The sequence below is a fragment of the Sapajus apella genome, unplaced genomic scaffold (assembly GCF_009761245.1).
Source record: "Sapajus apella isolate SASKATOON/1434 unplaced genomic scaffold, GSC_monkey_1.0 scaffold11, whole genome shotgun sequence".
NCBI lineage: Eukaryota > Metazoa > Chordata > Mammalia > Primates > Cebidae > Sapajus > Sapajus apella.
The window spans coordinates 6,538,162-6,555,572 of NW_022436951.1; the positions used below are offsets into that span (position 1 = coordinate 6,538,162).

The 17,411-nt window shown below is 38.2% G+C and overlaps 1 protein-coding gene and 1 long non-coding RNA gene across 4 annotated transcripts in view; one reads left to right on the forward strand and one right to left on the reverse strand.

Annotated features, from left to right (window-relative positions):
• Positions 1 to 674: 674 nt before the first annotated feature.
• Positions 675 to 17,411, reverse strand: part of LOC116552271 — a 67,896-nt gene continuing 51,159 nt past the window's right edge. The window contains exon 2 of the long non-coding RNA XR_004269306.1: positions 675 to 790. This is a non-coding gene — a long non-coding RNA (uncharacterized LOC116552271). The remainder of the gene's footprint in view (positions 791 to 17,411) is intronic.
• The window catches only part of RANBP3L (RAN binding protein 3 like), a 56,056-nt gene continuing 46,269 nt past the window's right edge, over positions 7,625 to 17,411 (forward strand). The window contains exon 1 of one of the 3 annotated variants that reach the window (XM_032278949.1): positions 7,625 to 8,228. In XM_032278949.1, coding sequence (XP_032134840.1) covers positions 8,138 to 8,228 — 91 coding nt within the window. In that variant the 5' untranslated portion in view covers positions 7,625 to 8,137. The remainder of the gene's footprint in view (positions 8,229 to 17,411) is intronic. The other 2 variants (XM_032278950.1, XM_032278948.1) reach the window with 2 other exon arrangements.

Below are 17,411 nucleotides of genomic sequence, written 5' to 3' on the forward strand. Positions count from 1 at the left end.
TTTTTTTTTTTTTTTTTTTTTTTTTTTTTTTTGAGACGGAGTTTCACTCATGTTACCCAGGCTGGAGTGCAATGGCGCGATCTCGGCTCACCGCAACCTCCGCCTCCTGGGTTCAGGCAATTCTCCTGCCTCAACCTCCTGAGTAGCTGGGATTACAGGCACGCACCACCATGCCCAGCTAATTTTTTGTATTTTTAGTAGAGACGGGGTTTCACCATGTTGACCAGGATGGTCTCGATCTCTTGACCTCGTGATCCACCCGCCTCGGCCTCCCAAAGTGCTGGGATTACAGGCTTGAGCCACCACGCCCGGCCGGTTGGGATGTTTTTAGTGGCAAGCAAACTTAAAGTTGAAGCTTACACTTAAGTACATAAGCAATAAAGCAATTTATCATCTCACATTTAAAGAATTCCAGAGGTGAGGCAGTGCTCAGGTTGGTTAATTTTGTGGCTCAACAATATCATGAGAAGACCCAGGAATGTCCCACCTTTTCTTCAGACTAGGTCCCCTGAAAGCCATCTTAGAATATCACATCCTAATGACAATATCCAGAAGCAGAAAAAGGAGCCCATTTCTTCCCATAGCCTCTGAGAAAACCTTTCCCAGAGCTCCACCAACCAGTCCAGTAGATTCCCTTCTCATATCATTGGACTGACAGCATCCTATGTCCTACTTAAAGCAGTGACTGGCAAGGAGAATGAGGTCTTCATGATGAGTCAGACCAATCCCTATTGAGGGGATAAGGACCACCTCTCCTGAAGCAGATGACTGCACATGATCAGATTTCTATCTGAAAAAAAGGAAGAAGGAAATACTGTTGGGCAGGCACTCAACAATGCCTGCTTTAGAATGAAGATTATGAAAGGAATATAGAATAGACATTTACTATTAGTACAAACAAGGCATCTGTGTACATATGAATAGGTGCAACTTATATTTCTCTCTCTTCTTTGGCATCATCCATGTCATTATAGGTTGTATGTCATGTTTTGCCGAGAACTTTTTGTTAGTGTCTGTTTTATCTTACCATATCTGTATCTATAATTTTTAAAACAGTGCATGATAAATTTTAAGGTCACCTGTCATCCCAGCATTTTGGGGGGTCAAGGCAGGTGGATTTCTTGAGACCCAGAGTTCAAGACCAGCCTAGGCAACATGATGAAACTTCATCTCTACAAAATATACAAAAATTTAGCTGGGTGTGGTGGTATGCCTTTAGTCTACTCAGGAGGCTGCAGTGGGAAAACTGCTTGAGCCTGGGAGGGAGGCTGCAGTGAGCCCAGATTGTGCCACTGTACTCCAGCCTGTCTTTAAAAAATGTCATATTTCATTGATTTAAAGAAGAACAAATTTAGTAGTTTTATATTTCTATTAATCATCTACCAGATGCAGGAGATTTAAATTTGCCCTAAATCATTCAATATATCAGTGCTTGCAAAAGGAAAAGAATTTATTTTCTGGTGAAGATAGTAATTTTAAAAAATCCAAAATATTAACAGTAAATAAATTTTTTTTGAACAAGAAAATAGAAGCAACCAAGCTGCTTCCTGGATAACCTCAGATAGAGCCACCTGTCCACTCTGGAACACTTGCACATAGCTGGATTATTTTGTAAGGAAGAAAGAAAAGTTTATCTTTTTGAGCTACTGTATTTTAGAGCCTATTACAATGGCTTTTGGGGAAGGAGGTGCAATTGGGGGGCCCAATTTTGTGATAAGAACCTGAAATTTAGAATTTTACATAAAATCTACATGTCTTTAAAAATATTTATTGTTAATTGAATATTATTTGAAGCTCTGTTTAGGCTAATACAACATGTCAGTGGATTACCACTGTCCCTGTGGCATTGTCTCTTGTCTCTAAAATTTCTTGGCTATGTGATTAGATTATTCTACATTTGTGTCTTTTGTTTCTCTCTACTACAGCTGCAGCAACATTTTCAGGGAGGGAGAGAAAGAATCCCTGGCTAACATTTGAAAGGAGGAATGGAAGGTAAGATGCAGACTCTATGACACTTATTTAGTACCTTGTAGAGAAACTAATTTACCAGATAAAACCACTACAAAGCACTCTGCTCCTGAAGCCAAGATTATGGTAGATCATGGTATCTAGAAATATATCCATTAGTTAAAAGTCCACTGAGTGAATTAAATGAGTTAATACGTGTAAGATCTTAGAACAGTGCCGGGCAAATAGCAAATACACTTTTAAGGTAGGATATTAGTATTATGGTGTTTGTCCAACGTCACAGCTCATTAGTAAAGTGACAGAGAGATTTCCTAAGACTGACCTTCTATGCTTCAACTTCAACTTGTTCACCCATTTTTCTGTCTTTTTGAGATTTGAATCTTTGATTCAAAGATTCTGTATTCTTTGAGATTTCCTTGATTTTAGCTTCTATATGACTAATTCTACCTTAGTCGTGTTCATCATTGGGTTCAGCTTTTTAAAGATTTTGTTTTGGCAATCTTATTCTTAATTTTCAAGAATTTTTCTATAATAGCTCATTTTTATGGCAGCCTATTCTTATATTATGGATGCAATATCTTATCTTTTTCTCAGGACATCAATTAAAATTTTTTAAGGTCTCTTCAGTTTCTTGTGTTATTTTTATGTTTTCCAGGGCCATCTGTTCTGTTTGCTCATTCTGGTCCTTTTCCTTTCTGCTATTAGTTTTCCTCAAATATTCTGTATTGGTAGTTCATGTTTGTGGGTAAAAATCTAGTTTGATTAGTATAGGGAGTTAGCATGATTTTCCTCTGCAGCTTTGTGAGTCTTTTTCTCCAGCAGCCTTTTCCTAAGCGTTTGACCACAAGCTTTGTGTAAGCACACTGGTTGTGTTGACAAACTTCACTTTTGGGTTTTGGATATAGAACAGATAGGCAGCCTGAAGATATTCTCCAATTATCAGTTTCTCTCCTCACCCCTCCCCATGGGGAAGGGGAAAAAGAGAGGTCCTAGGGCACTTCTGGCTCTGCTTCTCTTTCTGGTTTCTGTTTAAAAACCTTTCCCAGGCAGGCAATTCACACTTTAATGGACAATTGCCAGGATTTATCCTACAGATAAACATGACTGTTTCACAGTCATTTCTTTCATTAATATGCAATGATATGCATATTTATTGGCTCTGAGCCTTTTCTTTTACTAGTTTATTCTGCTCTTATTGTTCAGATCCTATCTCTTTTTTACTTCCAGTAAGTTCTTTTAATGATCCAATAATGGCAGATACTTAAAGATAACTTTCTAATGTATGTTCATCTATATTTTTTATTTCTCTGTATAACTTTTATATCATTTAAATGTATTTGGAAGTGTATGCTCAGCCTGCTATTTTGATTAGTTTCTCCAAAAAGTAATTTTAAAACACTCTTTCTCAATTGCCTTATTAAAATTTCTATTTAAGATTCAATCTCTTTTTAGTTTTAAGTGACACATGATATTGCATACATTGTATAATGATCTCTAGTATCATCTGTTTTCTTTGCTTATCCTGATCCGAAAAACACTTTTTACTTTGAAAAAGCTGACAATGAAGAAGTATAAGTTTGCTGATATAGCTGATATTTGTAATACACAGAAAAGGGGAGGAGAAAAACATTCAGTAGTTTTGTCTAATTGTGCCAATGACACTTAACTTTAGGTTTCAGAGGTCCTGGGAGAGCTTCAGGCTCTCACTGTTTGAGGAGCAATTTAAAGGATTAAAAGTGGAAGGCTGATTCTTTCTTGATTTATTCTCCACCACTTTCATATGGTTACCCCTGAGGCCATGAAAAAGATCCTATATTCTGACTCTTGCAGCTTTTCCAAGCCCAGTCTCTCTAGGTCCTCACTGAGCAATGAGGGAGAACTTCGATGGCCATGGTACTCATACAACTGTTCAGGGAGCTTTCTTGGGGTCCTAGGATTTCCCACCTGCAGCTCACTAGGTACTACTGTTGTTTGAAGCCGAAGACCAATATCTAAGCTACAACACTTGATCCTCTCGTGACAGTTGCAAATGCCAGGAAGGGATAAGAAGGGTGTGTGTGTGTGTGCACGCGTGCGCACACATGCTTGCTCGCACTAATATACAGTATCAATGGGCTAGGAAGCAAGTAGTTTTAGTTCAACAGTAAGAAATTAGGGAATCTAAACAGCTTATAGACAGTTTTCTTCATTGACCCTTCATGGAGCTGAATTTGGATTAAAAACTCTCTTCCACCCTTGAGAAGGCAACTTGTTAAACACTAAATCTTTTGTACCCCCTCTTGCAAATTATTATGTTGAAATCCTAATCTCCAATGTAATAGCATTAGGAGGCAAGCATTTGGAAGGTAATTAGGCCATGTGGATGGGGCCCTCATAAATGGGGTTTGCGCCTTTATAAAAGTGACTTCAGAGAGTTCTCTTACCCTCTCCACCATGTGAGAATAATAGAAGATAGCAGTCTGCAGTCTGGAAGAAGGTCCTCACTAGAACTTGACTATGCTTGTGCCTTGATCTTGCACTTCCTAGCCTCCATAACTGTGAGAAATAAATTTCTGTTGTTTATAAGCCATCTTGTTTATTACAATCTTGTATAGCAGCCTAAACTGGGTAAGACACACTCAATTTTATTTTAGAAGTAGAATTGAAAAAGTACTAACAAAATTAGAAGAAGGATGTAGAAAAGAACAGCTGTACAATTCAGAAGGAAGAAGTAAAATGACTGTTTTCTTTAAATGAGAGCATCATCCTCCCACAAGGCCCAGCCCTCTTCCTCCGTCATAGAGGTCTCTGAACTTGGCGATCATGCACCCCTGTCAACAACAAATGCTTGAGAATGTACTCTGATGTGGGTTTGTATGTATGTTTATGAATCATATTCATGTGGTACTGCCACACTAATACATTATGAATGTTAACATTTTAAAATAATTTTGTGTGTGCATTGTATAACATAAAAAGTAAAAAAGTGAGTTTTTAAAGTGACACACTCTAATAAATCTAGCACATTGCCTGTTCCTCGTACCACCAGGTACAATATGCCCATTGTGAACTAATTTGGTGGTGTTTCTGGAAAGTAAGTGGGAAAAGGGGTAAGCAAAGTAGTCCCCCATCCCACTGCAGCCAATACATCTGAGGTTATCTTATGTACTCCTGTAACATGCTGCTTTCCGCCATACTGGCTGATTTCCAGTGGAAACTGGTAAATCAAACCAGAGACTCCTTCAAGAACAGCAGTGGAACTCAACACGCAGTATCAGAACCCAGCCAGGGTCCCTTGACTTGGCTAATCCATCACAGGGCCACTGCCCAGGACTGCCTTGTTGATGCACAAAAGAGGAAGCAGTAGCATTCCTTTGTTATCCTCCCTGTCCCATTATGCTGTGGCACTTGAAATTACTGTTTAAGGAGTGTTTAGTTTTATCAGACCTCAAGAAAGATATAATGAATGAAATAGTAGAACAAACCAGCCCTGTTTAAGCAGGTAATGCTTGTTTATTTAGACCAGAGGACTTATAAAAATATATAGATTCCAGACTCCACCTTAGACATCAGACTGTGCAGCTGGGGTTCACGAATCTACATCTTTACTACACTGCCCAGGTAATTATGATACTTAGCTAAGTTTGAAAACTGAGGGGCTAGATTTTCAAATGCATTCCTAAATCCTACCCAGATTTTAGTTTTAAATCTATTTCTTTCTCCTTAGGCTCTAGTCAGAGACAAAGCAGGATACTTCTCCCTTTCCCAGGCCTTTATATCCAAAGAATGAGTGTTGAATAATTTATCACAATGTTTAACAAACATTTGTTTCATATGACAAATTAAGACACAAATGCAGAGATGTTATGCACCTGGGTCAAGGTTACACCATACGTGAATGAGAGCACCGTGAACAAGAAAGCTGGATGTCTTAACCTCCACGGCCAGATAACCATTCCTTTTCTTCTCTTTTTTTCCCTGAGGAAGAAAAATGGAGGCATCTACGGGGCTTCCTTGAAAAATCAGACATAAATTAGGGTAAGTGTAGATATTCATTTCCAAGCAATATTTATCTCTGAGATGAGCCTATAGATTAAAAAAGACTTAAGAAATATATCAACCAAATACAATGTGTGGCCCTTTAGGTCTCAATTTGCAAAGAAAAAAAGTAAAGATAAAAAAGTTTATGAGACAATCAGGAAAATAAGAACACTGCTTGGATACTTAATTACAGGCAGTTTGCACCATGTAAAGCATCACATTTAATTGTAACAAGCGTGACTATCTTATTATGACTTTTTAAATCCTCACATTTTAGAAATATATACTGAAATATTTATTAATGCAATGATGTCTGAATGCTTCAACTCCAGTGGTGTAGTAAGGGAGAGAATGGCTATGATAAAACACATAGTTTTGAGACATGATTGTCTACGAGTTGATAATTATTGAATCCAAGTGATGAGTATGCAGGGCTTATTGTGCTATTCTCTCCTACTCATGTATTTCTAAATTTTTTCATCATAAAACATTTTAAATGTATTTCTCAAAAGGGCTGGCTTACAGTTTTGTACTGTATAATAATATGCTTATTAGTGAGGTACACAACTTGATAAAATATCAATAACTTTACATTATTCAGGAAAAATCACCTGGCTTTCCACCATAGCTTTTGTGGAAGATGAGATGAATAGCAGACATTTAAAGTAAAAACCATGGCTCTCCAATAACAAGACTCTCTTTCAAAGTAGCAAAACACATCTGTCATCTGTTACACTGTGACAGGCTGAAAACTGCAGCAGATAGACTACTGAAACAATTAAAGCATTCAAGAATTACAAAAGAGCAATCACCTATTTCATAAAGATTTTCATAAACCAGACTATACTTGGGGCATTATTGACTGCCTCAAAGTAAAGTGAGGGCAGCCACACAGATCTGGTTAGGAGATAAGTTCATAACAGTGTCAAGTTTAACACCAATTTCCAAATGTATATAAGCTGCAGAGTCCAGACCCTCAGGCTAAACAGCTCTGCCTTTCTCCTTAGTCCTGCCCCCTACCTTCTTTCTAAATCTGGGAAGAGCTGTGACTCTTGAAGGGCAGGACCTACCAGCATTTATTATGACTTCAGTTGTGGCAGGCTCTCAAGTTAAATTAAAGGTGTTTGGGGTTTATGCTTTTAAACAGTAACGAAATAGCCAACAAGTAAAACTGGAAATTACTTTCTATGACCTAGAAGTAGCAATAGGAACTCTAAAAGGGAAACAGAAACAGGACTCTGGAAAGATAATGTTTTATGTGTTTATTTTTCTTCCAGAACTCTAGTTGTCTTGGCAGGAAGGCTGCCCTCTAACTGCCCCCTTCTGAAGACTAGGAGGTGTTTACAGAAATTGAAAGTTCCAGCAGTACATTTCCATGAGCTCATTACCAGTTCCATTTATACCTTTTAGATTTCACATGTACAAATGAACGTCCATGCGGTATAAACTCCTGCTCTCAGCTTGCATATTAATTACAAACAAAGTGGCAGAAATCAGGTACTCAATTACTGTAACATAATGGCAGGGCATCTTTAGAAACTGTGCTTTGGTCACTATTATTCAAAGCAGCTCCAACGCCCATCTTGCCTGCCTCTTTATGCTAATCATCCTAGCCCACTTCGCTCCTCCTCCTTCCAGCCTCCCTTAAGAACTGTACACTTTCAGCTGTCACCCAGGGTAACTCAGATCAGGCTTAGAAATCACTTGACTTAGCAGCATTTTTTTTTTCTTTGTGTATGTGTTACTTTAGCAGTCCTCTCTAAAAACTGGAGGCATTCGATTTCATGTCAGCAAAAGGAATTTAATAATGCCAAAACTGTAATCTGTTAGAAGTAATTTGTAGAATTTTACATTATCAGGGGGCATAGTTTCAATTTGTTTTGAAATGAAAGAAGAATTAAGTTGTGTTTTTAGCCAGATGAATTGGCATCTTTATATTTAGGAGAAGTAACATTGGTGATTATTTATGTCAAGAATCACGACTAGAAAAATCTTGGAAGTTTAGTAGAGGAGTATATGTTGTACATGCAAAGACAAGATCTGCATGTACCTATGTAGTTCTGGGTATCTGGTGAAGGCCATTTTAGGTGACTGGCAAGAGAAGGAGGTGCTCTAGTGATCCTTGAGTCACAGCCATACTGCTAGGACCATGACTACTATACCAAGAAAAGGCAGCGGCCACCTGCTTGGCAGTTTGCACACCTGTAAGTTGAAGCTGCAGGAGGACCAGCGACAGCAAGGTGAGTCAGTCCAGCTCATGAGTTGCGTGTTCTGTAACCTGTGCATTTACATTCCTGACGGTGGGCTGGTGAATGACCCAGAGAAGCTCTGACATAATAGTGATGCATAAGGGTGGGTTAACTTGGATTCACTATTGATTCTTAAAGGACTATGGAAGACTGTCAAGAATGCATATTCCTTGGAGCTGTCATTCTGAAACTTATATGCTTAAACTTCTATCCACTGTCAGTTTTTTAGAGTATGCTAGATTTTGTCTAATTCAAAACACCCATCTGGGCAAGGCTGAGTAAGCTACAAGGGGGATTCAGCTGAGAATAGCTTTAAGTTAGTCTGGAGGTTTCTCTACTGTCCTACCACTAGTGGGACACTTTTTCACTTTGTTTAAGCCTAATTTTGTCTGGATCTCTGGCTCATTCATTGTGGGAAAAATAAATGTATTCTTGACTTTTTCCTTTTTATGGTCCAGAGACAGCTGGAGACAGACAGGGAAAAGTGTCACATATCACTTGATGGGCACTCATTCAAACTAAACTATCTACCTCCCAGCCATTTTCACTATCAGTCTTTTTAAAATTTCAAATCCTTTCCCCAGCCAGCTGTGTTAGTGGCAGATGGTTGACATGGTTAGACAAGATGATCCCTTCAATCCACTCTGTCAGGGACAGCAAAGGACACTTGTGGGACCGGCTGGGTCTCTCATGGATGACATAATCACTCCACAGAGGTTAAGGTTTCACCAGATACTTCTAACTTCTCCTCAATAACCTAGGATAGATCTTTTTATGTGTGGGTCTAGGACATGAGCTTTTTAGTTATTTTTCCAGAGGCAATTTTTTTAGGTTTTAGATTTAGTTTTAGATTTCAGTGGTGTGGAGAGTGTTGGCTAAAGGGCCAAAACCTTCCATTTCCAAGATGGAATCTGTGTGCTAACAGTCACGTGAATGTGTCAGGCCACTTCTCTGCATCAGTTCCTGGAGCTGTATAAAGTGACTTCATGTTGTACAAGGCTTAGTATAGTGTGGGCAGAAAATACTTCATGGTAAATGAAAACATTGTGAACTTTTTAGACCATGCTGTACTACTAGGGCTCAAATATATTTTGAACCAAGTACCCTAGAATATAAAGTCCTAGAATGTGTCAGGGTTAAGGCACAGCACTGTAAAATGATCCTGCTTCTCTGTTAGTAGACAATTCTAGTTCATTAGAGGTGTTTTTGTTTTCCATTCACTTTGTTTGAAATGTTTGAAATCCTTTGACTTCTCCCCACTTCAATTGCTAATATAATATTTTTAATAGAAAATTTGGTGGGGGTGAGCCTAAAGAGGATTATAGAAGTCATCTGTAACCCCACCACCCAAAGATAATTGCTATTAACATTTCAATGTAGAAACTTTTAGAACTTTCTTCTGTGCACATGTATGGATTCTTCTTTTGCTTGATTTTTAAACAATATAGATTTGTTCTGGACACTTGTAAACAGTGTTTTGTAAACTGCTTTTAACTTAACAACAGAGGATGAACAAATTTCCAGGTCATCAAATATTCTTCTACAACCTTATTTTTAATAGTTTCATACTGTTCCTTTATATGGATGTAACAAAATTCCTTTAGGTAATTCTCTACTGTTAGACATATTATTTATTTCTAATATTTTAACTATTATAATTAACACTGGGCTGCACCTAAACTAAAGACTAGATCTTTGCACTGATATGGGATTATTTTCCTGGCATAAATTCTTAGAGGTGAAATCATGGAGTCAAAGGATTATGCATTCTTAAAAATTGGTTTTGGCCAAATGACCCTCCTATCAGCAGTTGGGGCATGTTCTCAGTAATACCATTATTTTTAAAATTCCTTCTCAATTTTATAGATGGAAAATAATACCTCGCTGTTTTAATTTAAGGCAGGCTATCTTGAAGGTCTCTTCTTTACTGGCTGTATTAGGGTTCTCTAGAGGGACAGAACTAATAATGTGTGTGTGTGTGTGTGTGTGTGTGTGTGTTATATATATGTATATATATGGAAGTTTATTAAGTATTAACTTACATGCTCACAAGGTCCCACAATAGGCTGTCTGCAAGCTGAGGAGCAAGGAGAGCCAGTCCAAGTCCCAAAACTGAAGAATTTGGAATCCAATGTTCAAGGGCAAGAAGCATGGGAGAAAGATGTAGGCTGGGAGTCTAGGCCAGTCTCGCCTTTTCAAGTTTTTCTGCCTGCTTTATATTCCCTGGCAGCTGATTAGATTGTGCCTCCAGCTTAAGGGTGGGTCTGCCTTCCTTAGCCCCACTGACTCAAATATTAATCTCCTTTGGCAACACTCTCACAGAAGCACCCAGGATCAACACTCTGTATCCTTCAATCCAATCCAGTTGACACTCAGCATTAACCACCTCTCTGGCCATATCCAGAGAAGCCTGGAAATAATCACTATGAAGACATACTTCCCAAAATACCCACAAGACTGGTCTTCTTCCCCAGACTTAGCTTTTTGCCTAGATTATTTTGAAAGCAACCATATTCTTCCATGCCTGAGTCTCAAAATAGCTGCCCACATAAGCCACAATCCATAAAGTTGTGAAGCATGCTAATGCAGTCCAGACTGGCCATTGACTGCTACAAGGAATGTCATCTAGTGATTTGAGCTGACAAGTGACACTGGGTAGTATTTGCTGTGTTGCTAAATAGCATTCCAGTTACTGTCCTGGAGTTTTTAAAGTATTAATTCAGAGTAGTGCCCTGGTTTTTCCTGCAAGTTATTTTTGTACCTTGCTATTATGCAAAGTTCAGCAAAGTCCCCAAGAAGCAAAGCTATTCATTTTAGAGAGTGAGGACTGGCTATGTATTTATTCATGGAATCACCCTGGATTCATGGCTTTGGCTTTCCCTAGCCAGCCTAAGGTTCTAGCTCCATTATTTAGCATATAGACTATGATTAATTGACATTCAACACTTCTGAGGGCATGACTAGCTTCAAATATATATATATATATAATATACATTTTTTTTTTTTTGAGATACAGTCTTGCTGTCACCCAGGCTGGAGTGCAGTGGCATGATCTTGGCTCACAGCAACCTCCACCTCCTGTGTTCAAGTGATTCTTCTGCCTCAGCCTCCCAAGTAGCTGGGACTACAGGTGTGCGCCACCACATCCTGCTAATTTTTGTATTTTTATTAGAGATAAGAGTTTCACCACATTGGCCAGGCTGGTCTCAAACTCCTGACCTTGTGATCTACCCACCTCGGCCTCCCAAAGTGCTGGGATTATAGGCATGAGCCACCATGCCCAGCCTCAACACATACATATTTTCTAACCCCCCATGCCATACGCTAAAGTGCTTTGTATTAATGCTCCAGTTAACACAGAGTCACCCAGTCACTCACAAAAGTGTAATTTTGAAGTGATTATGTACATAAAAGTCACTTATTCTTTAGCAGTTATCTGGGCAACAACAGTGTCCAAAGTGTTACACTAGATGCTGAATACGTAAATTGAACTAAGCCAACTAAGCCATGGTTTCCTGTCCACATCGAGTTTACTATGGCAGCAAATGCTCTATCAGTCCAGAACCACAAGTCTAGGAGGCTCCTCTCCCAACTTGTTGCTATCTTCTAGCTTCTCCTATGATGCTTTGAATCAATTTATCACTAATATTGACTCTATGACCACATTGTAAATGTTAATTTACATGTCTATGGTGTCAGCAAAGCTCATTACACATTACATGTACTAGGCAGACAACCACACGTATGTGCTATAGTACTTTAACATTAACAAATGGTCTCATGTACATTATCTCATTAATTTTCACAACAACCAGATAAAATATTGTAGTCAAGTTTCTTCAGGGAAACAGAACCAGTAGGATGTATGTGTGCATATGTGTGTGTGTTTGTGTGTATGTGTGTATACAGTTGACTTTTGAACAACATAAATTTGAACTGTTCAGGTCCACTTATATGTGAATTTTCTTCCTTTGCCACCCTTGAGACAGCAAGATCAGCTATTTCTCCCTCTCCTCAGTCTACTCAACATGAAGACAATGATTGAGACCTTTGTAAAAATCCACTTCCACATAATAAATAGTAAATATATTTTCTCTTCCTTACGGTTTTTTTTTTTGAGATGGAATTTCACTCTTGTTACCCAGGCTGGAGTGCAATGGCGCGATCTCAGCTCACCGCAACCTCCGCCTCCTGGGTTCAGGCAATTCTCCTGCCTCAACCTCCTGAGTAGCTGGGATTACAGGCACGTGCCACCATGCCCAGCTAATGTTTTGTATTTTTAGTAGAGACAAGGTTTCACCATGTTGACCAGGATGGTCTCGATCTTTTGACCTCATGATCCGCCCGCCTCGGCCTCCCAAAGTGCTGGGATTACAGGCTTGAGCCACCGCACCCGGCCCTTACGGTTTTCTTAATATCATTTTCTCTAGTTTATTTTCTTGTAAGAATACAGTATATAACACATATAATACACAAAATATGTGCTAATTGACTGTCTGTGTTATTGATAAGGATTCTGGTCATGAGTAGGCTATTAATAGCTAAGTTTTGGGGACATCAAAAGTTATACGCAGAGTTTTAATGAGAGAGGCGAGAGAGAGAGAGAGAGAGAGAGAGAGAGAAGATAGAGAGGGGGATTTATTTTAAGAAATTCACTCCCATAATTATGGAGGCTGGCAAGTCCAAACTGCAGTGTAGGCTGACAGGCTGGAGACCCAGGTGAAGAGCTAATTCTGCAGTTGAGTCCATTCTTACTGCTCTAGGGAGGTAGGTCTTTCTTTCTATTCAGGCCTTTGACTGATTAGATGAGACTCACCCACTAATGAAGAGCAATCTGCTTGAGTCAAAGTCTACTAATTTAAGTATAAACTTCATCCAAAATGACCTCACAGAAACATCCAGAATGTTGACAAAATATCTGGGTATCATGGAACAGCCAAGCTGACACATAAAACTAATAATCACTGATAGGTATCATTATACTCATTTATAAAGATGTGGAGACTATGGATCTTCAAGGTCAAGGTGACTTTTCCAAGGTTATTGGAAATAACCATTAACTATTAATACAATAATAACTATTAACACAGTTATTAAGAGCTGCTTTTAATGTACTTTCTGCTACATACAGCTGTCTCATAAAATGTATGATTTCTAGTACTACAATGTTTAATTTTTTTAACTGATCTATACTAGAGAAACTTCTCCATGGATAATCAAGACAGGCTGGAATTCCTCATGATTTTCTTTGTGTTCTGACACCAGTTCTCAGAGTGTCCTACAACTCAATTCAATTCTGACGCTACCCAGAATTAGTGAAGACCCACAAATGAAGGACTTAGTCCCACAAGACTGTCCGATTTCAGATTCCAACAACGAATTTCAGCTGTCCCCAGCGACCTGCACTTCTGCCAGGACAATTACAAATTAAAGACTTTCCACAACTTCTCAGATTTGATAATTCACTGGAACAACTCACAGAATTGAGGAAAGCTCTACACTTTCAATTTCCATTTTATTATAAGGGATACAAATGATCAGCCAGATAAAGAGGTACATGGGATGAAATCTGGAAGGGACATGAGCACAGGAGCTTCTGCTTCTACAGAGTCCAGATGAGCCACCCTCTTAGTACCAGGAAGCTCCCCTGAGCACAGTGTCCAGGGTTTTTAGTGAAGTTTCATTATGTAGGCATGATTGATTAGGTCATTGGCTATATGACTGAACTTAATCTCCAGTTCTTCACTCCTCCTAGGGGGTTAGGGGAATGGGGTGGGTCTGAAATTTCCAATCTCTAATCACATGCTTGGTCTTTTTGGTGTGGCAGCCCCTCCCTTGAAACTATCTAAGGACCCCTTAGATAGTTCCATAATAACCCTTCCTAATAGCACTAGGAAATATATACATAAATCAGTTTAATGGCCAAAACTTCATTTTCTCACTGCACTTCTATTAGGATGGCTACTAACTGAAAAAAAATACACACAGGAAATAACAAATGCTGGTGAGAATGTGGAGAAATTGGAAGCTCGTGCACTGTTGCAGAAGTTAAAATGGTGGAGCTGCTGTGAAAAGCACTACAGCAATGCATTAGTCGTTCTCATGCTGCTATAAAGAACTGCCTACACCGGGTAATTTATAAAGGAAAGAGATTTAATTGACTCACAGTTCCACAGGGCTAGAGAGGCCTCCGGAAACGTACAATCGTGGCAGAAGGGGAAGCAAACGTGTTGTTTTTCACATGGCGGCAGGAAGGATAAGTGTTGGGCAAAGGGGGAAAAGCCCCTATAAAACCATCAGCTCTCCTGAGAACTCACTATCATGAGAACAGCAGGGGGTAACTACCCCCATGATTCACTTACCACCCACTGGGTCCCTCCCATAACACCTGGGGATTATGGGAACTACAATTCAAGATGAGATATGGGTGGAGACTCAGCCAAACCATATCAGACAGTTCCTCCAAAAATTAACAAATATAATTACCATGGTATCTGCAATTTCGCTTCTGGATAAAATCCTAAGAGAATTGAAAGCAGGAAATAAAACAGATACTTGCAAACCTATATTCATGGTAGTATTATTCACAATAGCCAAAAGATGGAAACAACCAAATCTCCATCAATAAGTGAATGAATCAATGAAATGTGGATAATAATAAAAAATAAATAAATAAATAAAAATGATAATAATAAATAATAAATAATTTTTAGCCTCAAAAATGAAGGAAATTTTTACATATGCTACAACATAGATGAACCAGAGGACATTAAGTTGAATGAAATAAGCCAGTCACAAAAAGATAAATATTGTCTTATTCCACTTACATGAGGTATCTAAAGTAGTCAAACTTAGAGATACAGAAAGTAGAATGGTGTTTCTAGGGTTTTGGGAAGAAACGAATCAGGATGTGTTGTTTAATGGTACAGAATTTCAGTTTTTCAGGATAAAAAGAGTTCTGGAGATTGGTTATACAAACAGGTCAATATAGTTCACACTACAGAACTGTATGCTTACAAATGGTTAAAATGATAAATTTTATGGTAAGTATATTTTACCACATAAAAAAAGCCATAGTTGTTCAAGACCATCCCTACCTACACTTTTGAAGTTGGACTTAACAAAAACAAAATTAAAAAAAAATCCTTTATGTTTCCATTCCTAAAAACAAAGTCATGAGAAAGTAGTCTGCTCCTCCATGATCCCCAAAGCTATTTCTTTTAAAATATTAATAAAATTAATAAAACCCTACCTAGATTAATCAATAAAAAGAGACATGACTGGGTACGGTTGCTTACACCTGTAATCTCAGCATTCTGAGAGACTGAGGTGGGCAGATCACTTGAGGACAGGAGTTCAAGATCACCCTGGTCAACATGGTGAAACCTCGTCTTTACTAAAAATACAAAAATTAGCCAGGTATGGTGGCATGTGCCTGTGATCTTAGCTACTCAGGAGGCTGAGGCATGAGAATTGCTTGAGCCCATGAGATAAATGTTGTAGTGAGTCAAGATCACAGCAGTGCATTCCAGCCTGGGCAATAGAGACTCTGAGAGAGGGGGAGAGAGAGAGAGAGAGAGAGGCAAACCATCAATATCAGGAATAATGTAGACAGTGTCATTAACAGATATTAAAAGGATTATAAGGGAGTCTTATGAATACCTTTGTGCCAGAAAGATGCAGAGGAATATAGGCAAAATTCAACACCAACTGATATAAAAATTGAAGGGATTTGGAATACAGTGACGACTTCCTCAACCTGATAGAGAAAAACATTTAAAACAAACCCAGCAGCTAACACTACTCAATGTAGAAGATTGTACTTTTTCCTGCTAAGATTGGGAAAAAAACCAGAGCTGTCCATTATCATCACTTCTATTCAACAGGGTACTGGAGATCCTAGCCAGTGTATTACATTAAGAAAAAGAAATAAAAGGCTTACATATTGGAAAGAATCAGGTAAAACCATCTTTTTTCACAGATGACTAATGGTGTTTGTAGAAAAATCCAGAGAAATCTATCAAAAAATGCTAGAACTAGTAAATGCATTTACTAAGGTAAAAGGCTACAAAGTCAACATACAAAAATATCATATTTCTATGTGTTAGCTAAGAACAAGTGGAAATTAAAAATATACTCATTAAATAGCATAGAAAGGAAATACTTATGGATTAATTTAACAAAATATGTGCAAGACATGTACAATTAAACACTGCAGTGTGAAGTTAAAGAAAATTGAATTATAAGAAGAGATATATCCCAAGTTCATGAATTGGAATGCTCAATGTCAATTTTCCTCAGCTTGACCTATAGAGTCAAGGCCATCTCAATAAAAATTACACCAGATTTTTTGTTTTGAAATTGGCAAATTGATTTTAACAGTGTAAGGAAGTATTAAGGACCTAGAATAACTAAATCAATCTTGAAAAAGAGAACAATGTTGGCAACATACACTTTTGGATTTCAGGCATAATAAATCAAGATGGTATAGTATCAGTGTAAGGATAGAAAACTCTACTGTTGGAAAGGAATATAAAGCCCAGAAATTGATCTATTAGTACATGGTCACTTGGTTTTTAACAAAGGTATCAAGATAACTCAAAGAGAGGATAGTCTTTTCTACAAGACTCCTGGAACAAATGGGAGGAAATATTTCTAAAAATGAACCTCAATACCTACGTCACACAAAAATTAGTTTGAGATAGAATATGACCGAAACACAAAAGCTAAATATATAAAGCTTCTAGAAGAATTGTAGGAAAATATCTTCACTGTCAGAATAGGCAGCTTTTAGACAGACAAAAAAGCATCGACCATAGAAAACAGATAAGTTAGAGTATCAATATTAAACATATCTGTTCTTCAAAAGTACCACTAAGAAAAGAAAAGACTGGGAAAAAAATGTCAAATATATACTTGAAAAAGAACTTTCAATCAGAGTATGTTAAAAACTTTTACAACTCGTAATAAACAATTTGATTAAAAAATGGGCAAATGGGCCGGGCGAGGTAGCTCACGCCTATAATCCCAGCACTTTGGAAGGCCGAGGGGGGCAGATCATGAGGTTAGGAGATTGAGACCATCCTGGCCAACATGGTGAAATCCCATCTCTACTAAAAACACAAAAAAATTGGCTGGGTGTGGTGGTGCACACCTGTAATTTTAGCTACTTGG